Source organism: Moschus berezovskii, chromosome 19, assembly GCF_049115385.1.
Source record: "Moschus berezovskii isolate FMDL1 chromosome 19, NW_MosBer_1.0, whole genome shotgun sequence".
NCBI lineage: Eukaryota > Metazoa > Chordata > Mammalia > Artiodactyla > Moschidae > Moschus > Moschus berezovskii.
The window spans coordinates 44,122,600-44,149,774 of NC_142478.1; the positions used below are offsets into that span (position 1 = coordinate 44,122,600).

The 27,175-nt window shown below is 38.8% G+C and overlaps 1 protein-coding gene across 2 annotated transcripts in view; it reads left to right on the plus strand.

Annotated features, from left to right (window-relative positions):
• GASK1B (golgi associated kinase 1B) overlaps nucleotides 1–22,287 on the plus strand; it is a 71,830-nt gene extending 49,543 nt beyond the window's left edge. For both annotated transcript variants that reach the window (XM_055404667.2, XM_055404666.2), the window contains exons 4-5: nucleotides 14,623–14,849; nucleotides 18,105–22,287. In XM_055404667.2, coding sequence (XP_055260642.2) covers nucleotides 14,623–14,849; nucleotides 18,105–18,312 — 435 coding nt within the window. In that variant the 3' untranslated portion in view covers nucleotides 18,313–22,287. The remainder of the gene's footprint in view (nucleotides 1–14,622; nucleotides 14,850–18,104) is intronic.
• Nucleotides 22,288–27,175: the final 4,888 nt, after the last annotated feature.

The following is a 27,175-nucleotide window of genomic DNA, read 5'->3' on the forward strand; positions in this document are numbered from 1 at the left end:
CCAAAGTATCGGAGTTTCAGCTTTAGCATCAGTCCTTCCAGCGAACACCCAGGATTGATCTCCTTTAGAATGGACTGGTTGGATCTCCTTGCAGTTCAAGGAACTCTCAAAAGTCTTCTCCAGCACCACAGTTCAAAAGCATCAATTCTTTGGTGATCAGCTTTCTTCACAGTCCAACTCTCACATCCATACGTGACCACTGGAAAAACCATAGCCTTGACTAGATGGACCTTTGTTGGCAAAGTAATGTCTCTGCTTTTTAGTATGCTGTCTAGGTTGGTCATAACTTTCCTTCCAAGGAGTAAGTGTCTTTTAATTTCATGGCTGCAATCAACATCCGCAGTGATTTTGGAGCCCCCCAAAATAAAGTCTGACAGTTTCCACTGTTTCCCCATCTATTTCCCATGCAGTGAAGTGCATAGCTATTCAATTTTTTTTTCAGTTTTAATTTCTGTATGGTAGATAACCACATCAAGGAGGCTTTTGAGGCTCCCATACTTTTTAAAATGTCAAAATGTTCTAAAATAAAAAAGTTGGAGCACTGTGGCTCTAGAGTAATTTTTCTGGAATAAACTTACCTTTGCCTGTATGGGCTTCCTCTGTGGCTCAGTGTAATGAATCTGCCTACAATGAAGCAGACTCGGGTTTGAGACGTGGGTGGGGAAGATCCCCTGGAGGAGGAAATGGCAACCCACTCCAGTATTCTTGCCTGGACAATTGCATAGACAGAGGAGCCTGGCAGGCTGTATAGTCCATGGGGTGGCAAAGAGTTGGACATGACTGAGCACACACGCATGCAATTATTTGCCTGTATAGGCTCTAAAAACTTCAGCGTCTTTACATTTTTGTAATTCTAATGTTCTTTGATTTTGATTTTAAGACTCTGAGCTTTTTACACGATGTTGGTTGGAAGAAAACATAGAGGTCCGGCCAGATAAGAGGTCTTTTAGTAGTTTAGTATCTCCATCAGACAGACTTCAATAGGAACCAGCATCCATTCCTTCATTTTTCCCCACAGACTTTACTGAGTATGCATATTGCACAAAACCTGATGTGGTCAATGTGGAGGATGTACAGTGAATCACACTTAGAGGTGATGGATTGAAATCTCCCAGAAAGCAGGAATCTTGTCTTCTCTACATTGGGGGCAGTGTGGAAGAGGTAGAAGTTGGTAGAAAACCACATCATTCATAGCTGTGTCTCCTTAGGCAGATTCCTTAGCTTCACTGAGATTTTTTCTTTGTTAATATGAGAGAAAAAAAATGATACCTTTGGCTCAGTTGGTAAAGAATCTGCCTGCAATGCAGGAGACCCAGGTTCAATCCCTGGGTCGAGAAGATCCCTTGGAGAAGAAAATGTCACTCCACTATGCTTACCTGGGAAATCCCATGGACAGAGGAGCCTAGTGGGGTACAGTCCATGGGCCCACAAAGAGTCAAATGTGACTGAGTGACTGAGAACAAATATGTGTGTATAACTGAAATCTCATGGACAGAGGAGCCTGTTGGGTGGGGTCACAAGAGTCGGACATAACTAAGCGGCTAAACCACCACCACCAACCTTTTGGGTTATTTTAATAATTAGAAACTGTTTAATACAAATTGCTGTGGCAGTAGCCTTGGATTTTATATCCAAGCTACATAAAAGACTTTATTTTATAGTTTTTTGCCAACCCAGGGAGCATAAAAATAAATCCATTTTCGAACAAGAAATTCTCTACATATGTGTAAAAATAATCTTTTTTAAGTTTAATTTAATAAATCAGAATTCATTTTTTAATTTTCTCTTTTTTCCCTTCTAGCTTTATTGAGGTTTAATTGACAAATACAATTGAATATACTTAAAGTGTACAATGTTGTGATTTGGAGATATGATTTATATATATGTTATAAGATATTTACCACAATCAAGTAAATTAACAGATTCATCACCTCACAGAGTTAACTTTTGTGTATGTATATGTTGAGAATGTGTAAGATCTACTCTGTTAGCACATTTCAAGTGTACCATACACTTTTGTTAAATATGATCTGATCCTCAGAACTTATCCAGCTTCTTCCATCCAAAGACTAACCAGGCCCAACCCTGCTTAGTTTCCGAGATCAGACAAGATCCGGTGTGTTCAGGATGGTATGACTGTAGACAGAAATTATCCATCTTCTAACTGAAAGATTGTTTCCTTTGACCCACTCCACAGCCCCTGGCAACCACCATCCTACCCTCAGGCAATATTTATTTTTAAATAGCCAGAGAATAATCAGTCTAGCAAAATTAAGTTTTTATAGGAGAACCAGTTTCCATGAATAATGAGTTTCAATATCTTTAGGATATATTACATTAAGTTGTGTTCCGTTCCGTTCCGTTCCGTCGCTCAGTCGTGTCCGACTCTCTGCGACCCCGTGGACTGTAGCCTACCAGGCTTCTCCGTCCATGGGATTCTCCAGGCAAGAATACTGGAGTGGGTTACCATTTCCTTCTCCAGGTAAGTTGTGTTAATCACTATAAAAGAAAGAATATTTCACGGTGCTTGTTAAAGATGGTGAATGAGACTTTATGCAGGACCATAAAGATAGGTGTAGGGATCACTGTGGTGGTATTTGACAGGGAGGCAGGGAGAAAGATGGGGCTCCATACAGCAGTGCAGGTGGAGACTTATAGCCAGGGAGCAGAGGAGGGGTCATGGAGTAGACAAGAGCTAAGAGCAAACATCAGGGGGACGGGGAGTTCCAGGTAAAGTGGCCTGACCAGATTCTTGCTAAAGACAAGTGACAAGACCTCACCTTGAGGATGGTGGAAGCTGAGGACCCAGGTTAGCTATTAAAATCAGGTATCTCCGAGAGTAAGGACTTTGCAAGGTTCTTGCTAAAAGTTATTTTTATGAGGAAGTGCACAGATAGGCTTAGGAGAGTTCAGGAGACTAACTAAAGTTTGGTCAAGCAAAGTAGTTGTGGCACCACAATCAGAATTGTGTTTTAGTGCAGTCATTTAGTTTATTTTTGCTTATTTTTGTCACTATCTTTATGATAAAATACTACATTATAGGGGACAATAAAAGTGATAGAAATTTCATTAAAATGCTAAAAGTGAATGCATGTCAAGTCGAGCAAAGCAAAAGCTTTTAATGACGTTGCCCTGAGATGTAAATGTACATCGTTTTAAACTTACCGGGCAACCTTATTTAATGTTAAATCATGAAAAATGCTGTCTCAGTTCACTGGAAAAAAAAGCATTTTTAAGAAACAGTGCTTATAATTAAGGTTATTTTATTGCTGTTTTAAATTTATTTGCTTCATATAAATCCATTCTATAAATGAGAACTTGATAAAATGTAAAAATTATTGTTTCTCTGGGTCCAAGTGCTCTTTAGAAATCTTTACAGGAAGGTGGGTGCGCCTTTGATAGAGGCTATTTTCATGCAGCCCTGCTTATGCAGATTACAGAACGTGAATTTTCTTCTTTAGAAATAGATTGTCACTTCCCTGGTAACTCTTTCCATAGTCTTTCTGAGGCAGGATGATGTTTGATTTCTGGTATTTATTCAGAGTTACATGGATTCAAAATATTACATCTGTTGAGACTTCCCTAGAGGCCCAGTGATTAAGACTCAGTGTTTCCACTGCAGGGGCCGCGGGTTCCATCCCTGGTCTGGGAACTAAGATCCCACATGTGATGTGGCATGGTCAAAACAAAAACAAACAAAATTATCCTATCTGTAGAAACAGATCCAAATATATTGTAGCATTAAAAACAGCTTTCAGTTCAGTTCAGTTCAATTCAGTCGCTCAGTCATGTCCGACTCTTTGCGATCCCATGAATCACAGCACGCCAGGCCTCCCTGTCCATCACCAACTCCCAGAGTTCACTCAAACTCATGTCCATCGAGTCGGTGATGCCATCCAGCCATCTCATTCTCTGTCGTCCCTGTCTTCTCCTGCCCCCAATCCCTCCCAGCATCAGAGTCTCTTCCAGTGAGTCAACTCTTCGCATGAGGTGGCCAAAGCATGAGTTTCAGGTTTAGCACCAGTCCTTCCAATGAACACCCAGGATTGATCTCCTTTAGAATGGACTGGTTGGATCTCCTTGCAGTCCAAGGGACTCTCAAGAGTCTTCTCCAGCATTACTTATATATAAAAAATACTGTTATGTCTTTATTTATGGTTCAGCAGTGGGACGTAAGTTGGAGAGTCTGTCTTGAACTTGTACTCAATGATTGTTATTGTTAAATGTGGAGCTCTGTAGTATAGGTGATGCAAAGCCTGTTTACAGAGGCCAAAGCACAGGGGAACTCATGCCCATAGTTAGATGTATGTACTGTAAATGATTTATACTTTCCTCATTGTTCGTAGGCTGCTCTGCTGGGCATTTGCATGCATACTCATTTAACAGGCTACCTGTTGCCATGGTAACACAGATTAAAAATGAAACCTATTCTTTTCTGAGATGAGAGTTCCCCAGCAAGACAGATGCAGGCTGGTGAGAACCTCTGCTTTTGTTTTTGCTTTGTCGAGTTCCCAGGGTATCGGACCAGGTCTGTGATCACAGGTACTGTGGGGGCCGTGGGATTTGTCTGAAGGTGCCCTTCTCGATGATCCGGTAGAGACCACACATCCATTAGACCACAGGGATCCAAATATGGCTCCACTGATGACATGGCAACCATGTATTAATGGACATCAAGACAAATCCAAGTACAAGGATTTTCCAATATGAGTTATTAGCTGATGAATAAATAAGCCCATCTGTTTGTGTTTCTCTCTTTCTTGGGTAGGGATGATAATGTTAGTGATTCTCACACCTTTTCTAAAAACAAATGAGATGCCAAATGAGATCACTGAAATTCAAACGAATCGTCCAGAAAACTGCGAATTACAGTCCTGTTGTTACCTCTGTCCCATCTTCTCGTCAAGTCTTTATCAAATGTCTCTTACAAGCAGGATGTCATGTGGACTCCCTGTGGGATGCGGGACTTCTGGTCCACTAGTGACATTGAACCCACGTAGAGATGCTAACCAGGAGCGAATGACGAGCACAAGCAGCTCTGTTCTTTTCTCCCTGCCCATCTACCCCACTCCAGTTAATACTGGATGCTGTTTTTAAAAGACCCACGTCTTACTCTGTCAGCATGATTTTATTTACTTGACTCTTCCTAAAGAAGAGTGTTTTGGAGGAGCTTTGTAAATAGCCAGATACAAAGTGGATACCAACCATCAAGAAAATTCTCTTAACAATAAAATTTTATCAAATGTCTGCTCTGTGCCAAGCATTGGATGAGTTGCTGTGCTAACACTTTACATGTTTTATTGCACAATTTAAACTTTCTCTCTAAAAATTCAGTTTTCTTTGTAAAATTGCAATTTTTAATTTTTATTTATTTATAATTTTTAATATTAAAATTTAAGTATATTTGACTTATAATGATTCAGGTGTATGAACTGATTTATAATGATTCAGGCGTATGACCAAGTGATTCAGCTTTATATATATGTGTTATATATATATATATATATATATATATGTATATAATATATACATATATATATATATATATGTTCTTTTTCGGGGCTTCCCTGGTAGCTCAGCAGTAAAAAATCTGCCTGCAATGCAGGAGACACAGGAAATGTGAGTTTGATCCCTGGGTATGGAAAATCCCCTGGAGGAGGGCATGGCAACCCACTCCTGTATTTTGCCTGGAGAATCCCGTGGACAGAGGAGCCTGAGGTGGTACAGTCCGTGGGTGGCAGAGAGTCAGACATGACTGAAGCTACTGAGCATTTACACACATGTTCTTTTTCATATTACTTTCCATTATAGGTTATTAAAAAATATTGAATGTAGTTCTCTGTGTTCTCTTGTTATCTATTTTATACCTTGTAATGTGTGTATTTTAATCCCCAATTTCCAATTTATCTGTCTCCCTGCAAAAGGTGGCATTTTTAAAACAAATACTTTGAAAAGAGATGATGAGAAGCTTAAGGTATTGACTTAACAGACCAGAAGTGCGCACACACACACACACACACACACACACGCACACACACGCATGTGCTCACTCAAATCTTCAAATAAGTGTGGAAAGACAGGTAGAAAAATGGGATGATCACACTACCTAAAACAATTGAATGAAAGAAGTTTTTGGAGAGTTTCTCATCTCTGTTCAAAAGTATCTCTTCATTTTAGTCTCTCCAGCTTCTGAGCACATCTGGCCTTGGTTCCCTTTGGTTCTTGTTCTTCTGATGTCTCCTGATGCCCTGCTCTCTGCCTTCTCCTATTCTAGCCTTATAGGAGAAGGTGGTGGTGGAGCCTGCAGATACATCCATTTCTCAGCTTTCCCTGTAAGCACCGGGCCCTTGGACTGCTCCAACTACGAGTCCTTGGCTTCATGCCCCCTTTACCTGCAGGAAATGGACTCAGACTGTGCTGCTTCAGGTGTGGTCAGGCACCTGGTCAGTCCAGACCCATCCACGGAGAGAGAAGGGTAAACACTGCAGATAAACATTTTGAAACTTCGATATCAGTTTGGTAGAGTGGTTTTGTCTGTTGAATCTAACAAGATATTTGGTTGGTATTTTGTATCTTTTAAAATTTCATTTCTTTTGTATAAATTATTTTGTTTTATTTTATTGTATTATCTTTTTTCTTGAGATGACTATATGAATCTAACGGAAGCACTTCTAACTGTGAGTGATAATGTTCATTTATTTATTTATTTAAATATAGTTAATTGACAATGTTGTGTTAATTTCAGGTGTAGAGCAAAGTGATTCAGTTATACATATATAGATATACATTCTTTTTTAGATTTTTTTCCTACTATAGGTCATTACGGGATATTGAATATAGTTCTCTGTACTGAACAGTAGGCCCTTGTTGGTTATGTTTTACATATAGTAGTGTGTATATGTAAATCTCAAGCTCTTAATCTATCCCTCCCCCTTTACCTTTCAGTAACCATAAGTTTTTTTTTTCTATGTCTGGGAGTCTGTTTCTGTTTTGTAAATAAGTTCATTTATATAATTTTTTTTTCATTCCATGTATCAGTGGCATCAGATGATATTTGTCTTTCTCTGTCTTATTTTAGTTAATATGATGATATCTATTTTATTGTCTTTTAACAAAGCAATAGTCCACATGGAATGTGAAACCTGGGGAGAGAAAAGACAAAAATACCATTTTTTTCACTGTAGATCATTTGAGAAGTACCCATCTAACATACCCTCAGGTTCTCTAAAATGTCTTTTGATTTCCTCCCTTCATGCCTTTGCCTGTTTTTTAGCTAATACTGCCTATCTCTTAAATCCCAATTGTAATATCCTCTCCTACATGAATTTTGCCTGAACTTTTCATTGAAGTTCATTGTGTTTCTTCAGAAACCTTGTGACCAGTGGTTATTGCAAGTAGGATCATTTAACCTTCTGTACAAACGCACTTGTCTTTATATAGCACCACCTTTGAAGGCTGTCCCTGGGAGATACACTCAGGGTAGATAAGAGATGCACTTTGAAGGGGTGGACATCTGCTTTAGAATCCTGAGTTTCATCACATATGAGCTGAGGGACCTTTAGTCATCCACTAGCCTCTCTGCACAGCAATGTCCTCATTTATAAAATGGGACTCTTGGTAGCACCTAGGTCTTAAGGTTGCTATGAAGATTGAATAATCTATGTAAAGATTTAAGTGTACAATTCCTGGCACATACAAAGCACTCAATCAATGACTACTATTATTAATATTAGCATGTTTGGAATATTTTAATTGCCTTTGTTCACACAATAAAATTAGTCATTTAACTGTTTTACTTTGAGAAAAAAGAGATAAGAAACTCCCACAATTGTGTTGACAGACCCACGTTTTGAAGACACAGTTTGGATGGGTGGGATGCAGATGCCTGGGAAGTTACTGGATTTCTGCAGATTTCTTCTGGGTCTTAGAGAGCTAGTCAGGGCAGCTAAGACTTCCTTGTTTGGACTCTGCACACAAAGCTTGAGTCACTCATAGATACTTTTTCTTACAGACAAAACTTACACCACCAAAACGAAAATGGGATTAGAAAAAGAAACTTCAGAAAGGCCAGAAATCTAAAAATACCCCCACCAACAAAATATGTGGCTGGAACACCTGAATTTTCTGAGTGTAATTTTAATTAGGTTAACATTGAAAATATATTTTTTTCTAAAAGAGGAAAGAGTAATTTTATGGAAAATAATGATTGTCAGCAATCTTCAGATGCCTTCAGAAGATCAATTTTGTGAAAGACTTTCCTTGTTTTAAGGAGTGAGAAGATATGAATTTGAACAAGTTGCTGCAATGGTGATTAACACATAACAGCTTAACTGACAAGATTTCCCCCCAGATTGGCCTTTTTGTAGCATTATTATCTAAAAACTTAGACAGGGAGTTGGTAACTATGGTGCTTGATCATGTGATTGTTGTTCAGTTGGTCGGTCATGTCCGACTCTTTATGATCCCATGGACTGCTGCACGCCAGACTTCCCTGTCTTTCACCATCTCCTGGAGCTTGCTCAAACTCATGTCCATCGCATCAGTGATACCATCCAACCATCTCATCCTCTGTCTTCCCCTTCTCCTCCTGCCTTCAATCTTTCCCAGCATCAGGGTCTTTCCTAATGAGTCAGTTCTTCGCATCAGGTGGCCAAAGTATTGGAGCTTCAGCTTCAGCATCAGTCCTTCCAATGAACAATCAGGACTGATTTCCTTTACAATAGACTGTTTTGATCTCCTTGCAGCGCAAGGGACTCTCAAGAGTCTTCTCCAACACCACAGTTCAAAAGCATGAGTTCATCGGTGCTCAACCGTCTTTATGGCCCAACTCTCACATCCATACATCTCACATCCATACATGACTGCTACAGTTGGAGGCTAAGAAAAACAAAGTAAAACAATTATTTGAAGCCTTACAGTGTGATTCTCTGTATGTGTACACACACACACCCCACATTTGAAAAGTGGTAATATACCCACCAAGTACATGCATTATCTGAATAAAAGGAGCGATAAACATTTTTGGAAGAGAAGTTAGGATGAAATCACACACCTATTTGCAATAACAAAGTCTGTGAGACTTGAAGGGCACAACAGTCTGACAGGAAAGTGGTGAAATTATCATAGACTGTTGAGTGATTCAAATTGGATCAGGCAAAATGCTTTAAAAATACACTGTTGGAAACAATTTCACATTGGGAAGGCAGTAAAAAGATGCACCTAGAGCCCGTCACACAGAGTGAAGTAAGTCAGAAAGAGAAAAATAAATATATATTCATGCATATATGTGGAATCTAGAAAAACGGTACTGGTGAACCTATTTGCAAGGCAGGAATAGAGATGCAGATGTAGAGAATGGACTTGTGGACACAGCAGGGGAAGGAGAGGGTGGGATGACTTGAGAGACTAGCTTTGAAACATGTATTCAGTTCAGTTCAGTTCAGTCGCTCAGTCGTGTCCGACTCTTTGTGACCCCATGAATCACAGCACACCAGGCCTCCCTGTCCATCACCAATCCCCGTATTAGGTTGGTACAAAAGTAATTGCAGTTTTGGACTGTGAATTTTAAATCGTTATGACTAGGCTCAAACATATCTTTATTTATCAAATAGGAAGCATTGCACTCAATACATTTTTGCCAACTAGAAAGAAATTTGCTTATTCCTGTAGTGTAAAAATTCATGCTTCCAGATTCCACGGAGTCTTGGAAAGCATTTTCTGTTTGCTGCTAGTTGTGGATGCATTTTCCTTGCAAAAGTTGTTGAGATGCTTGAAGAATTGGTCAGTTGGCGAGAAGTCAGGTGAACTTGGCAGATGAGGCAAAACTTCGTAGCCCAATTCATCGAACTTTTAAAACATTGGTTGTGCAACAAACAGTTTGGTGTTGTTGTGGAGAAGAAATGGGCACTTTCTGCTGACCAATGCTGGCTGTAGGCATTGCAGCTTTCAGTGCATCTCATCAAGTTGCTGAGCATACTTCTCAGATGTAATTATTTCACCAAGATTCAGAAAGCTGTAGCGGATCAGACCGGTAGCAGACCACCAAAGAGTGACCATGACTTATTTGTAGTACAAGTTTGTCTTTGGGAAGTGCTTTGCAGCTTCTTGTCCGTCCAACCACTAAGCTGGTCATCCACTGGTTATTGTATAGAACCCACTTTTTGTCTCATGTCACAATCCAATCAAGTAATTGTTCATTGTTGTTGCATGGAATAAGAGAAGAGACACTTCAAAACAACAATTGTTTTGATTTGTGGTCAACTCATGAGGCACTCGCTTATGAAACTTTTTCACGTTTCTAATTTGCTTCAAATGCCCTATGACCATAGAATGGTCTATGTTCTTTGGTAACTTCTGCAGTTGTAAGAGGATCAGTTTAGATGATTTCTTTAAATTGGTCCTTGTCAACTTCCAATGACCCATCATTACACTCTCATCTTCAAGGCTCTTGTCTCCTTTGCAAAACTTCTTGACCTACCACTTCACTGTAGAGTCGTTAGCAGTTCCTGGGGCAAATGCACTGTTGATGTTACAAGTTGTCTTTGCTGCTTTATGACTCATTTTGGACTTGAATAAAAAAGTCACTCGGATTTGCTTTGTGTCTAACATCATTTCTGTAGTCTAAAATAAATCTAAAATAAACAGCAAATAATAAGTCATTAGCAAAATAAATAAAACAAGAAAGAAATGTGCATTAAAATGATGTATAACACAACCACATTTATTTAAGCATGTATTCCAACATCAAATGGCAAAATTCAACAATGTAAAACTGCAATTACTTCTGCACCAAACTAATACATTACAATGTGTAAAATAGATCGCTCATGGGAAGCTGCCACAAGGTGCTCAGCTCAGTGTTCTGTGATCCTAGAGTGGTGGGAGGGAGGTGGAAGGGAAATCCAAGAGGGAGGGGATATATGTGTTCCTATAGTTGATTCACTTTGTTGTACAGCAGAAACTAACACAACATTGTAAAGCTCCAATAATATACTCCAATAATAATTTTAAAAGGATGCTCTAAGTTGCTCTGTCTCACCTCTAACTCTTAATGCCTTCTTGTAGTCTAAAAACAGAAAGATATAATATTTACAGAGTACTGGAGGTTAGGGCCTAGATGCTAAATTGCTTGTTATCAAACAATATTGTATGTGATACCCCTGACTTTGTTGTAGTGACAACAGAAATGCTTTTTGTTTTGGTCCTTTCCTGCTACTAGAAATCAACAGTGAAGAAAGAGCTTAGGGTTCAGAGCACCGTTTAAGAGCTGGTTGGTGGATGTGTCCTTACAAGTAAAGCTTTAAACACACTTATCCAACACAACACATGTTGATGTTATAGACAAAGTGAAATAAGATTAAGCTGTCCCCCATATATAATGTCATTATAATTGGATAAAAGCATACAATGATGATAGGAATAGGGTATAGAGACTCTTTGAGAATTATTAGCTACTGTATATATAAAAAAAGGGACGTTGAATGAGAATCAGTTCCCTGAAGAGTTATTTTTTACATTCTCTCTGACCCCTTGATGGTAACTTGAATAACTGGCAAGCACATACCATCTCTTCATATCATTTGATTTCCCTTATGTTCAAATCTGTCAGGATAATAAATAAAAGGAATTAAATTGAGGAGAAAGGAGTCAATTCATTTTTCATTTTTCTAGTATTTTCCACCTTGTGCTTTTTTTCATTTAACCTACAGTGATGTGGTTGGGGCTCTCTTGCTCACTTCTGGGAAACATTCACCAGTCGTGGGAGCTTATGTGCCCTGGAGACAGCCTGTGTAATATTTTTTGATAAACCCCTGGTTAGGCCCATGACCCCATGGATCAGCTTGCCTGAAGCTAGTTCTGCCAAGGTCCCCTGATCTGTGGACTGTTTCTTGACCAGCACTGTACCCTCTGAGCGGTCCAAGAGGCTGGTGGCTCATGGAGCACCTCATCCCATGTGACTGCTTTTATATAAATTTCATAGAAAATTGGCTTATGCTAACTTATATGCAGAGTACATCATGAGGAACGCTAGGCTGGAAGAAGCACAAGCTGGAATCAAGATTGCTGGGAGAAATATCAATAATCTCAGATATGCAGATGACACCACCCTTATGGCAGAAAGTGAAGAGGAACTCAAAGGCCTCTTGATGAAAGTGAAAGAGGAGAGTGAAAAGGTTGGCTTGAAGCTCAACATTCAGAAAACGAAGATCATGGCATCTGGTCGCATCACTTCATGGGAAATAGATGGGGAAGCAGTGGAAACAGTGTCAGACTTTATTTTTCTGGGCTCCAAAATCACTGCAGATGCTGATTGCAGCCATGAAATTAAAAGACACTTACTCCTTGGAAGGAAAGTTATGACCAACCTAGATAGTATATTAAAAAGCAGAGACATTACTTTGCCAACAAAGGTCTGTCTAGTCAAGGCTATGGCTTTTCCAGTGGTCATGTATGGATGTGAGAGTTGGGCTGTGAGGAAGGTTGATTGCCAAAGAATTGATGCTTTTGAACTGCGGTGTTGGAGAAGACTCTTGAGAGTCTCTTGGACTGCAAGGAGATCCAACCAGTCCATACTAAAGGAGATCAGTCCTGGGTGTTCATTGAAAGGACTGTGCTAAAGCTGAAACTACAATACTTTGGCCACCTCATGCGACGAGTTGACTCACTGGAAAAGAGTCTGATGCTAGGAAGGATTGGGGGTGGGAGGAGACGGAGACGACAGAGAATGAGATGGCTGGATGGCATCACCGACTCGATGGACATGAGTTTGAGTGAACTCCAGGAGTTGGTGATGGACAGGGAGGCCTGATGTTCTGTGATTCATGGGGTTGCAAAGAGTCGGACACGACCGAGCGACTGAACTGAACTGAACTTCTCTTCTCTTATAACCACTGCTTCCCAAAATTTGCTTTTTGGTGCAAAGTCCACTTACCTGCAGAAAACAGAGAGGAGGGTCGTTTGTCTGGTAGTCGGTTTGCTGTGTTAGTGAGGCAAAACTAGACTGATTCATTTCCCTCTGGAAGTAGTGCTGGTTTGGGCAGGATGCTGGTCCTGGGTGACATTTGCTTCAGTGCCTGGCCCACTGCTGGGTGGGTAAAAGATATTACATAAACATTTGTTGGATGAACAAACGCAGAATTTTTGCAATGTAAGCTCAATTTTGGTACTACTCTTTCTGCATTTCTGTCTTAGCAACTGACTACCTAGGGTGACCAGCCCTATAAGATCTGCAAAAAAATAGGAGGAAAAGACGGGAGTTTAGTAAATGAAAGAATAAAAGACTTAAAATGACAAAAGAATAGAAATGACAGCCTGGGTACTTCCCTAGTGGTCCAGTAATTAAGACTCTGTGCTTCAATGAAGGAGACACAGGTTTAATCCCTGGTCGGGGAATTAAGATCCCATGTGCTGGGTGTTGCTGCCAAATAATTAAAAAAAAAAAAAAGACAATCTGTGTCGAGCCATGTTTTGAATCTTGAGCCTATGTATAGTCTTCGACTAGACAAACTATTCAATGTGGTGTTTTAGGGGGAAATGTGCATTTTGAAGACAAACACAACTGTGTCTGAATTTTAACTTTGCTACTTACTAAAATTCTATGCTGAGAGCAATATTTAACCTCTCTGAGGCTCAGTTTTCCTTCACTGAAATGGAGAAACTACCTTTTGTTTCAGAAGCTTGTTTTGTGGTTAATCATTTCATACAGTGTGTACATGTGTGTCTCAGCAATAGTAATGACAGTTTTCAATTTTTAAGTATCTTCTAGACGCCTGGGTCAGGCTGGAGTGTATCCAGACACTTTTGTGTCCTTAACCCACCAAAATTACAAGGCTAATGGTATGATTCCCGATATACAGATAATTAAATTGAGACTCAGTAACGTAAAGGGAGCTATACAAGTTTGCGGAACTGCAAAGAGACCTGAGTTTAAATTTATCTAACTCCTTAGCCTGTGCTTTAACTTACCATGATTAATAAACATTATTTTCTCCCTTGCCAAAAAGACGTGGAAGTAACCCAATTCTCCCTTTCCTGGTTAATGTCTGCCCTCTATAGGGTGGTCACCCTACTCCCACAATAAACCCCAATAAGCCAAAGTGTTCCGCTCGTTTATTTAGAATCTAACTGTGGGCTCCATATGTGGCGTGTTCTTGGCTATCATTATCGGATATCACATCTTTTCCATAGGTTTGTTCTCGGTAACTTCAAGTTTCATTCTGTAATACTGAAATCCAGAGAGAGTTAGGGAATGCAGTAAACTTTTAGAGCCACTGAGAATACCCTGATTTTCTGGATGTATCCAAGTACAGTGATTTGTATGTTCTGTCCCAAATAGCATCAGAGATTCTTCTGGCCACGCATCGACATATGATGTCATTGGGAACTCTGAATGTGAAGGGTGGAGATGCTTAGTTTGGATGATCTGCCTGTGGAGCTGTTAACGGAGCTGGGTCAGAAGGATATGAAATTTGGACTTATTCTGACAGTTAATTAAACAAACCTGGCCCCAATTAAATTCTGGCAAGTCAGCCACTTAGAAAGTACTTGTTCTTTGGACATCTGACTTTCCCAAGTTTTGTTTTTACTCAGCATCTTGAATTTTGTTTTTGTTTTCCCTTTCAGATTTATAACCGCCTGGATACAAATTGCTGTGGGTTCCGACCTCGGAAGGAAGATACCTGTGTACAGAGTGGACATAGTTCAAAATGCTACAACCAGGATACCGTGGTTCTAGCCCACATCGTCCAGCGAAAGCAGGACCCAAGACACTTGGTTTTTATAGATAACAAGGGTTTCTTTGACAGAAGTGAAGATAACTTAAACTTCAAACTCTTAGAAGGCATCAGAGAGTAAGTTTCCTGACGTAGTAACATCTGCAGGACATTGCATTTCTATTGAATATGTAGTAAGGTTTGAGAAGACTCATATATCTGATCAATTTAACCCTTAAAGAGAATCTGGGAATGGAAGCCCAGAGAAGGGAACCAAACCCAAGGGAAATAGAACAAGGGTGCAGCCAGGTTTCACTGTAACTGACCTATGCAACCTTCAGAGGTCCTGCTGCATTTCACAGGCATCATATTGCTTAGTCCTCAGTGTCCAGAGTGCAGGCATCTCTGGAATAGGAACTAGCCTGGTGGAGGTAAGCAGGTCACAGGGGCTCCACTACCAGGGTGCAGGATGGGGGAACCAACAGACATTCAAATACTGACAAGGCAGGATGTCCCAGGGCAGAATAAACTCAGTGACTTTGATGAACACGTGGGAAGTTAGAGGCAACCTGCTGAGTAGAACACAGTAGCCAAGAATAATGGCTGTTCAATTCAGGTAAGAGGGTTTCTGAGCATTTGGAAATCCTCCTGTAGACATAGATTATGGGGACAAGTATCTTGAGCTTACACTCAAGAAGTATTTGGAAATAAAGGAAACTAAGACACTCCATAGTGGCAGGGACCTCACTGTAGAGTCTGAGATATTCACCCCCAAACATGGGGACTGAAGCCACATTTCAGACTCCCCTTCATAGGCACCCATTCATTGTCTTTCTTTCTTTTTTCTTAATTAATTTTTGGTTGCGCTGGTCTCCATTGCTGCATGTGCCCTTTCTCTAGTTATGGTGAATGAGCATTATTTGTTGTGGAGCACAGGCTCAGTAGTTGTGGCTTGCAGGGTGTAGAGTGTGGAGTCAGGAGTTGTGGTCCACGGACTTAGTTGCCAATGGCATGTGGAATCTTCCTGGATCAGTGATCAAACCTGTGTCCCCTGTATTGGCAGGTGGATTCCTATCCACTGCACCACCAGGGAAGTTCCCTTCATTGTCTTTCAACCTTAGTCAGAAATCAGGGTCACTAAGAAACTGGGGTGTGTGGTGTGTGTCTGAGACTTGAAAATAGAAGGGTGCTCTAGTGAAACAGTCCACTGGTGAAGCCGAATGATTGCTGGGGACACATGAGCAAGTCTAAAATTGAGAGTAGAACCCAGGTCCTCCAACCCCAAGTCCAGTCATTCTTCTGCAGTAACTCGTGGCATTTCCTTTGTTACTATTTCTCTTGTTAACAAAACTCTGAAGCATATTTTAATAATTCTTCCTGGCACCATAAATTAGGTAGTGGGGAATTTTATGTGTTTCCAACGCTAGAGTTAATGAGTTTCAGGACATCCATTTTCATGAGTTTTTGCCATGACTTTCTCTGTTAATACCCATTCCTTATATCTCTGTGGATGGAAGGTAAAATATAAGTGTCTGCTAAGTGTCTGAGCTGAGGAAATTTTATGTGCAGGAAAATTTACATACCAGTAGCATCACTTACTGAGTTGATATTATGGAGTCTTCTTAAATCCCTGAATTTCTTCTTAGAATTAATAGTGCCTGGAGAATCAATCTCTCTCAAACATTCATAAAAATATGAGTAACATTTTACTTATGCTTTCAAAGGAGATTTAACCCCAAGTCCATTATAAGGAGTAATGGGTTTAAAGTTAAATCTTCTTTGAATATGTAATTTCCACATTTGAAAGCAAAAATGAAGATTTCACTAACCCAGATTTATGCATAGAATATTTTCATTAAGCAGCATAGCTCAGAGTCAGGTAATTTTTTTGATTTCCTTTATGCAAAGGATTAGACACTAAAGAGATCCATGAATGTAGCGGTTTCATCTTGTACATTCTGCCACAGCTAAGTTAGTTCAAGGGCCAGAGAATTAATAAATCATGGATTATTAATACTTCCTATAGCAAAAAATGCTTAATTATTACTATAGTTGCTAAACTATAAAGGACATGTCTTTGTCACTGTCACTGACTCTGTGGACATGAGTTTGAGTGAACTCCGGGAGTTGGTGATGGACAGGGAGGCCTGGCGTGCTGTGATTCATGGGGTCGCAGAGAGTCGGACACGACTGAGCAACTGAACTGAACTGAACTGAACATTAATTCCATACTTACTCAGACTCGTTAAGCACGTCCAGCTCTTTGGCCTTTGGTATCTCTGCCGAATCCGAAATGCTGGAACATATGGACTGCTGTATTCATGCCCCCTCAGTGCCATCCCCAGCTTGATCCATTGACATTTGGAAAAGATGCTTAGAGGACTGAAGCTCTTGGCAAACTGTCCTCTTGGAACAAACATATATTCTGTTTTAGTTTTCAAGGAACTATTAAATTTACTCTTAAACCCCAGTATTTGTACTGTACTTTCATCAGCATTTTAATGAAAGCTGGGAGAGAGGCCAAATTGGAGATTCAGCAAAATGTTGCTTATAAGTTTGAACCAGAAATTTTACTAAATCCATTAGATAAGGTATGTGCTGTATCCCTGCCTTTATTCTTTCTAAATGAAGGGCAGAAATCATGATGCCCTTCTTTAGGTAATTCAGCAAGGATCCCTCTAAATTGACCTCAGATTTTCCAGAGAGATGCTTCCTTATGGGGTGCCCTGGTCCTCAAACTTGAGTTTTGCTAAATTTATTTGAAAACAAATTAATATTCTGGTTTAATATAATGTTTCCAGATTCTTAGAATTTCTGAAGTATTATCTGAATAAAAAGCATTTCAGTCTTTAATTGGGCATTTTGGTGTGACTTCTTTCTTTACACTACATGTATTTTGTATAATTTCTCATCAAGTTCATTCATGTGACTCTGATTCAGGAAGAATTTACTGAAATTGTCAGCATATTTTTGCTTCTCATATTTTCTTGAATATAATCTCATGTTGACACTTAAGAGGATAGGATTCTACTCAACAGATTAAAGTGGTTTCTTATGGGTACAATGGAGTTTAAATTTGAGGAAAGTACTTTTCCAGATTATCAGAATTCTTGCTAATTCTGTCCCTCTCTTTGCCCTATATATAATGATCTTAAGTAAGACATTGGTATGTCAAGTTCTTAGTGGTTATAGAAAACTCAGTTCCTTTGAAATCTGTTCTTCTAGTATATAATTATTGAGAAGGGTAAGCTAGACACTGACAGAAATGTTTTGATCCTCAAGGTATTATCTGATAGTATGATTTATACCAGATTAATGACTAGCCGAACCACTGGGCAGGGCATAATATTTCCAAGCAATTATGAAGAATGAAATATCATTTTCTCTTTTCAGGTTTCCCGAATCTGCAGTTTCTGTTTTGAAGAGCCAGCATTTACGGCAGAAACTTCTTCAGTCTCTGTTTCTTGATAAAGTTTACTGGGAGAGTCAGGGAGGTAGACAGGGCATCGAAAAGCTAATCGATGTGATAGAACAGAGAGCCAAAATCCTGCTCACCTACATCAATGCACATGGGGCCAGAGTGTTACCTATGAATGAATAACAAAAGGTCTTCTGGCTAACGGTCCAGTCCTTTTAGAGATGAGGCAGTGGAGATGAATACACAAAGTAAATGAATTTAATCTAGTAAATATGATGAACCTGAGCACAATAGCAGTCTTTAAAAGCTTTTGCAAATATACTGCTAAGATGTATCTGTTTACATTTTCCTTTAACATGACCTGGAGTCTCAACATCTGAGCACAGAATGCTTGCAATTTTTATACCAGTTAGTTGTGTTAAAGCATCTGTCACATCGGTTAATAGGATAGTATGAACCAGAAGTGGTGATTCCTTTAATAAATCAGAATTGATGCCATTTGCTGGTCTGACCAAATGCTAGTGGGAACAGTTCTGGACATCTTTCTGTTGTTGATTGTTAGAACAGACAGCAGTTTCAACACTAACCAGAGGCAACTCTACACTGGAAAATGGAGGTGTATAACCTTTAGAAACTTAAGACTCTATAGTAATTCTAAGGAGAAATGTTGGTTTATTTGAAAAACCCCCAGTGTATATTCTATTGTATCTAAAAATGATCAGCCCACTTTGTGATCCTCAACACAAGAATCGCATTTTCCATTCCCTTTTGGAAATGTATTAACATTTTGTCGTCAGTATAGAAACCTACATCTGACAGTTTATACATTAGATAGTTTTACTCTCTGTTTTGGTCCAACTTATGTCTGGTGGCTTAGAAATTCAATTTTTAGGTATAAAGTTGCATATGTGAAACTAAGCTTATTGAGTGTCTTTTGGTTGGGTGGATGCTCTTTTTACATTTTTTGTCGTTTTTACTAAGGATAGGCTATAATTTCTGCTTATTTCAGAAATAATAGTGGATTTCTTCAAGCTAGTTCTTTGTAGTTATATTTAAACAGAATTAATTGATATTGTCCAGATATTGACAATAGGACCAGATATTGAGTGTGTTTGAATATATTGTTTGACTTATTCTAATATGAAAAATAGGAGCAAAATAAGGTAAAACCCAACTCTGATCAGTTCTCCTCAAGTGAAATTACATGACTAGAAACAGGAAATTGGAGGATATTTAGCCTCAAACAATTCTCTCTGAACTCTGTTGTTTAGTCACTAAGTCGTGTTTGACTCTGCGACCCCACTGACTGTAGCCTTCCAGGCTCCTCTGTGCATGGAATTTTTCAGGCAATAATAGTGGAGTGGGTTGCCATTTCCTTCTCCAAAGGATCTTCCCAACCCAGGGATCCAGCCCATGTCTCCTGCTTGGCAGGTGGATTCTTTACCACCGCACCACATGTCCTTGGAGGCATCTACATCATGGTGTTTGATAGATGTTCACATAGAGATTTGAAGTCTTGAACAAATTGCTATGACCTTCCCCCCTCACCTCTTATTAAGAAGCTACTATACTGACTTCTTTCAGTTTAAAAAAATAACTTAAGAATGTTTATAATGCATTCTATCCTCTGTTTTCTCAGTTCTGCATGTTATTCTTAAAGTGCCTCCCATTTTCTGTGTTCTAATAAGGGTCGCTCAGAATCACTGAAGATTAGAACTACTAAAGGCACTATGATAAAGTCTAACCTATCTATAGATTTTAATTTATACAAACATTTGAGGCAAAGTGACATAATAACATGTAGATTATAAGAAAATGTAGACAGAGGAAAAGGGGATCATTCTGTTCTGTTCAGTCGCTCAGTCGTGTCCGACTCTTTGCGACGCCGTGGACTGTAGCCTACCAGGCTTCTCCATCCATGGGATTCTCCAGGCAAGAATACTGGAGTGGGTGGGTTACCATTTCCTTCTCCAGGGATCTTCCCGACCCAGCGATTGAACCCGGGTCTCCCGCATTGGAGGCAGACGTGTTAACCTCTGAGCCACCAGGGAAGACGTAAGGGGATCATTAGATCCTCTAATTATAACTTTTCTAGGCTTACATTCAAGTCCTACTTTTTAGCACACTCACTTCTCAGCTGACCCTTAGAGAGCTGGCCTTCAGACCATACTGTCTTCAGCGTTCCCTCTGTAGTCCTGAGTGCGCCTCTCCCACCCTCCACCCCATACTTTCTAAGTACACGTGGACTCTGCTGAGTCTCCACTGCTACCTGCTGTATTTGGTCTTTTTAAGATCACTTTGTGTCTCAATAATCAGCATACTAATGAGAAATTGGCCTAACAGAAGTCTGGAGATGCAGACTCTACATTAAAATAACTCTTTGTCAAGTTGCCTTATACCTTGTCTTATCTAGGTGGCATATTTGCATTTTAATATGCCTTTCATGGAATATGCCATCTTGTCCAACTTTGTGATACTGGTGCTGGAAAGCCCAGGTTCCTCATAAGTGGCTTTAAATTTGCATCTTAACCTATACTACTTCTGGGCAACTTGGTCCTCCAGCTGGTCGGTCTCATTGTTTATTTGCCTCCAGTTTTTCTGAAATGCAAAGTATCAAATGACAGGTCCAGGAACACATGTTTAATTTAGTCACCTTTGCTTTTTAACAATGTATGTTGTTTTAGAATCAGTGAATAATTCATGCTATATTATTTTTGAATAATGGATGACTTGAGGCCAGGCTTTTCATTCTAGTAAGTAATACTCTTCTTTTACTGAAACAATGAGAATATTCTGTGCCTTTCAGATGTACTCATTATGCTGCAATTTGGTTCACATTGCACATTATGGGGTTTATTTATAATTTGATAAATTTAAAATAGAGCAGTTTATGTAGGCAGACATACAAAAGCTCATTCTTGTGTGATTATTTTTTAAACTGATATTATGAAAATAAATACATATCTTAAAAATGTCATAAAAATGTTAAAAATTAAAGATGTGTGCTTTTTATTTTGTCAGTGTTTTTGTTGTTGCTTTATTTTTATCTTGTTTTATATGTGAACTGCTTTTCAGAAGTGAACTCTGGGGGAATATTTGCTACCTTTATCCATGATAAAAGAAACAATTGAATAGTCAAGAATTATACTAGACTGTGTTTGTGTATGCATATATTTGATATCATTAATAATGATATTATGCCTTCCCTTGGTGTACATTTAGCACTCTTTTAGGTGGTATGCAAATTACTTAACAGATATCATAAATTATAAGAAGACACTAATTTGGAGTTTTCTTTGCTTGATGTGAGTCTTACCATTATATTTAAGGCTTCCTTGGTAGCATTCATATTTATTAAATTTATTAGGCACCTGGGGAACTTATTAAAATATAAAATGTCTTAGACTTATGCTCAAAATATTTATAATTTTGTAAACTTCTGTAATAGCCTGTTTATACTGTGGTGCTTTTAGATATACGGTAGATTATATCCAGTGACTGAAATAAAATAACCTAAATGTAGATTCATCTATACATTGTCTTATGAAATTCTAATGTTTATCTCAGTACAGATTAAATAAGGCACATTAGAGCACTAACCTGAAAATATGATATGGAAATGGTATTGATACATAAGTCAAATAAAGATGATGAAGGCATTTCTCTAAAGAATAAATAATATCAAGAATCAGGAACTTTCATGAATGAAAGATGATTTGACTTGTCAGAAAAGGTATTGGACACTTTAAAATAGCCTCAAGTATTCTTTCAGTGCAATGCTGGACTTGATTTTGTATTGAATGGACTATTTAACAATGCTCTAGGGCAGAGGTTAACTTGTAGATTTTTACCCCAGGGAGATGCAAATAATTTCTGTCTGGTGGATGAAACAATCCTACCTTAATGGCTTTACATATTATTACCCTGTTGGACATTAACCAGTTTTTTATTTTTTATTTTTTTGTCCAACAATCTTATCCTAACGTTTGCCTGTAAATATTTAGCTTTTGAAACACTCTTGAAATTGTAGTGTCATCTTATTAGTTTCCTTGTTATTAATTATTTTAATAAAATCTTTGAATATGTTCATTTTATATTTGCATAAGAGTTGCGGTTTTACCTTTTTGAAGATTTTGGTTTAATAAACTTTTGACTGTAGAGTCTTATAATTGTATTTACTTGAGTGTCACGATTTTAAAATTTTGAAATTTTAACAACTTTCAAAACAGAGTCACATAATTTAAAAAACTGAATGCTACCATTTGATCAACAGCTTAAGTTTATTTTCATTTCATCCTTTAATTGATTAAGAATTGTTAGTTGACTATCTCCTTGAAAGGTCTGACTCAGATGGGTTTCAGGCAGACTTTGTTTTGCAGTCTAAAATGCACATTGTACATGAAGGAAGTCACAGAAATCCTTTCTTGTACTAGCACTGCATATAGTTAAATTAGTTCAACATTTTGTTTTTCTTCTTCGAAAGGTATCTTTTTACCCTCATGTCTCCAAAGTGTATTTATTTTATTTGTTGATAAAAACATACACAATTTTGCATGTATTAAGAAATCTCTATGCATCTTCTTAAAAAGTAATGTGTGTTTCCTAGCAGTGCTTGTCAAGATTTTTAAAGCTTTGAGACAAAGAGATTAAAAAAACCCTTCCTTGTCAGGGGCCTTTTTGTCATGCTGCAGAGTAGCTAGCTGAGCTATATTTCAAAAGGCAAACTGGGCTGTAGGGAGTGTGGCCAGTCACTAAATGAAACTGAAAGAGCTGTGATTTTGCAGGACTTGCCAACATTTTCTTTCGCTCCAGGACACCAGACGCTAGCTGGCTCATAAAGTGCTCTATGTAATTGGCTCGACTTCTGTTTAGGAGAACAAGAGATCTTGTTCTATATCCTCATTTCAGGCCCTCAGGAGTACTAAAATTTGAAGTCAATGTTATTTTTTGACCATATAATACTTTAAAAAATAAACTGCAGTTCACATATCCTCTCTAACTTGGTGAGAATACTTTACAGTTAAACTTGCAACGTTTACGTCTTTCATAAGAGAATTTTGAAAAATGTATAGCATCTCCTAGGAGAGAGTCAGTCTTCTTCTCTCTCAATCAGGTAACAAGTGACAGTTAAAATATAGGACTTTCCTGAGAGTTTCACTGACAATTATGGCAGTACTATTTGTGTCATTTCCATCTTACTGCATTGTTAGTTGCAAGCAGAGAGAATATGTTTAAAAAGAAGTGACATGGTGGCATCCAAAGTAGGAAGTTCCTAATTAAAGACTTAGATTCCTAATTAAATGTTGATGTTGTTCCTAGACTATTTACCAGATGCTAACAGTAACGCGTCTCCAAGTTGTGACAACCAAGAATATCTCCAGATATTGCAAACTGTCCCCTGAGAGGCAAAGCTGTCACTTTAAGGTTTAGAACTATTGCTTGAGTCCATTGATAAAAAGCACCCCCCTGCCCCACCCTAGAAGGTAAACCTTTAATTTTCTTTTGTCTTCTCACATTCATAAAGATTGTCCAGTTCCTCATATTAGAATAGGTTGCCATGTTTTATGGCATCAATCAGATTCCCAAGAGGTTTGATGGTTTGGGGGCAGGGGTCTAGAAATAAGCCACATGAAGATCATGAGGACGAGACATCTTGGGCTCATCAATACAAATTTTAGGTGAAAAATATATCTGGGAGCATATTATTAGAGTGAAGAACTGACTCCATGCTGCATCTGTTTCTCTTACTTTAACCTTTGTTTCCCATTTCTTTTGTTCATTAAAAGGATACTGTTTATACATAATGGCCTGCCTCAGGGAGCCCTTACCCCTCTGCCTGAATGTTAAACCAAAATGTTTTGTTCAGGACCCTGTCCACCTGTGGATGGCTACAATAAGGAAGAAATTAACACCCCTTCCCCGAGGCTGGACATTCCAGGAGATACTTGAAAGATTAATGACCTTTTAACTTTTCCTCCTCACCTACCCCCATCTTTGTTTTATAAAAGAACCTGGAATCCAGACCCCAGTAAGATGGTTGTTTTGAGACATTAGTCTGCCATCTTCTCAGTCTACTGACTTTGTATTCCTTGCCTCAACACTTGGTCTTTTGGATGTATTGGCCTGTCGTGCAGTGAGCAGAGTGAGCTTGGACTTGTTAGCAGTATGATAAATTAAACATCAAGACAAACAGTTTGGATTGAGTGGTGGTAAAAGTGCTTTACCTTCTTCTGTCTCTGGGGCCAGTATCTGTGTCCTTTGACATGAAGACTGGTCTGTAAAGAAGGCATCCTCTCCTCAGGACCCTAACAGTCCTAGGAACCTCCTCCCCTACCTTGACAAAAGATAAGACATTGTGGCAGGTGTTTCCTTGTTAGCAGGTGAGGAGAAAGAGAAATGAAGTGCATTAGAAAGAAACTGTTGGGCCAGGGTGCAGTTGCAGCCAAAGGGCAGAGCATAATCACATGGGAAATCTAAGAAAAGGTTAGAATATCAATATAATAGACGAAGTAGTGTCACAGGAACAAAGTACCTTCAAATCTCCATGGCTGGAAACTGCTAAGTTCGATTTCTACTGGCAAATGTCCATCCTGGCTTGGCAGGAAGGCTTTGCTTTTCATAAAAACTGGAGAATCGAACAGATGAGCAGCTGGATGTTTCCATTGCTGTGCCTGACTGGCGGGAAGTTCTGAAATGCTGGTACTTTGAGTTATAAGTCATCAGACAAAGCAGTTTGAGAATCGGGTAATGAATTATCTGGTGAATAGCACTGGTAACTACAGTGGATGTTGAGAGCTAGTAAACAAATGGTGAGTCTGATTGCATTTGAAGCAAATACAACCTACATCTTCTTTTGTCCATCCACCAATCCTCTTCTTCTGGGGACCTCCAACCCACTGTGTCACTTTCCCTTTGTCAGGGCCCCCAGGCCCTATTTGAGAGGTTCAGGGATGTATGTTTGACTTCCACTAGGCAAACAACGTCTCTTTATTTAGCTTTGTTTGCTGTCATCATTGATTGGTTCAGAATTGAACGCCTGACTGACTAGGAGAATGTGCCTCAGAATTTTAGAGCGGGAAAAGAGAAGAAGCAGGACTAAAGCACTAATGGGCAATATTCTGGAGATCTTAGTCAGACTTTCTTCTTTGTGAGCTGACAACAGGGGTAGCTGTGCCCATGGTCCTGTTGCTTCTGCTGCCTTTGTTGCCCTGGAGATGCCTTCCAATTCTTTCCTTGAAATGGCTCAGTATCTTTCATTGATTCACCTTTTTGCTTCAACTTAATCTGGGTTGATTGTTTTTCTGATGCTTGCAACCAACAGTAAAATCTCCGAGTTAGGTCTTTTTCTAAATCGAGTTTAGAAAGCATGTCATGATTTTTTCCAGTGACAGATGAAGATGTCCATGCTCTTAGATGCTCTTCCCCTACTTCTTTCCTTCATGAACTAACTTCTGAAATATGTATCATCATGCTCACAATGTTAATCTTCTTACTGTTTACCTTCTAGCTTCCGCCTCTCACAGGTGCCTTATTGCTTTGTGTGCATGGATTTCCTGCCTGCTATCACTTATAGCTTCTGTGTTCCTGAGGTCTCTGGTTTTCCTCCTTCATCCGTTTGTTGACACATTTCATCAGATAATTTTTACAGACTTACTCCTGAGTTTTATATTCACAGAGACGTCCTCATTTGTGAATAATAGTGTTTTACTGATGTGTTTAAACAGCAGCCTGGTGATAGAAAATTTGCATTTCATATTTTATTTTCAAAACAAAATGCTCCTGGAGGTTTGTAGACATTGCAAATCTATTATTTGGCTTTGAACATTACTAATAAGATTTCTGAGGTCACCCTGGATTCTTCTAACTTGTAGGTGATTTGCTTTACAAATTTTGATGCACATTGTGTTTTTTCTTCATTCTTTAATTTTAATAAATTCTCAAGACATGTCTTAAAGCTGGTCATTCTACATCAGATTTTCCTAGAACACAAGGAATCAACATATCTATATTTTCCTTCATTTCAGGAATATTTTTACAATATATATTTGAATATTATTTGGTTCATTTGTTAGGTTTTCAGATAAAGAGATAAGTATGATGTGTGTATGGAATCTGCCTTTGAATTGTATTTTCCTTATTCACTTAATTTTCTCTATATTTTTCCTTCACAAAATTTACTATTTTCTCAAAGGTTTTCTTTATATCTCTGACTTTATCTCAGCAGTATCTGTTCTATTTCTTACTGGTTCTAATTAGTCTTAATTCTTCTAAGTGAATTTATCTTCAAATTTCCTTTTTAGAAAGTTCAGTTTTCATTTTCTGCTTCTATATTAATTCTGTGCTGATTTTAAAAAACTTTTAATCTTTTTAGGTGAAATAGTTTTTCAAAGAGTTTTAGAATTTTCTCAGAGACTGTAGGAAATAGTTTCTGAAAATTTTCAAGTAAAATTCAAATGAAATAAACTTAAAACTGTATTTTCTCAGTCACACTAGCAACATTTTAAATGTTCAGTAGCCATGGGTGCTTTAATGACTCTGTTGTCATCTCAGCACAGATGGAGGATGTTTCTATCATTATAGAATGTCTATTGGCTAGCATTGCTGCAAAGCACAGGTGTCTCTGTGTATTTTCATGTGCTGCCCTCAGCAACAGCTGCTGTTCCCCAATCTCTATCTCAACCTCATCTGCCAGGTAACACATCTAGGTTAGGGTTTTGGTCTCTGTCTTAGGCAGCTTGGGGTGCCATAACAAAATGCCACAGACCAAGAATTCACTTTTCATAGTACTGGTGAGGGGGAAGGCCAAGATCACGATGCCGATATCTGGGGAGGGCCAGTATCTGGGGAGGGCTTTCTCCTTGGGTTGCAGATGTATTCACTTGGCCTTTTGGGGATGTGCAGGTGGAGAGAGAGGAAGCAAGCTCCTGGGTGTCTCTTCTCACAAGGGAACGAATCCCATCATGAGTGCTCCATCCTTACAACCTCTTCTAAACTTCCTGAAGATCCCCAGCTCCAAATACCATCATATGAGGTTGGCGCTTCAACA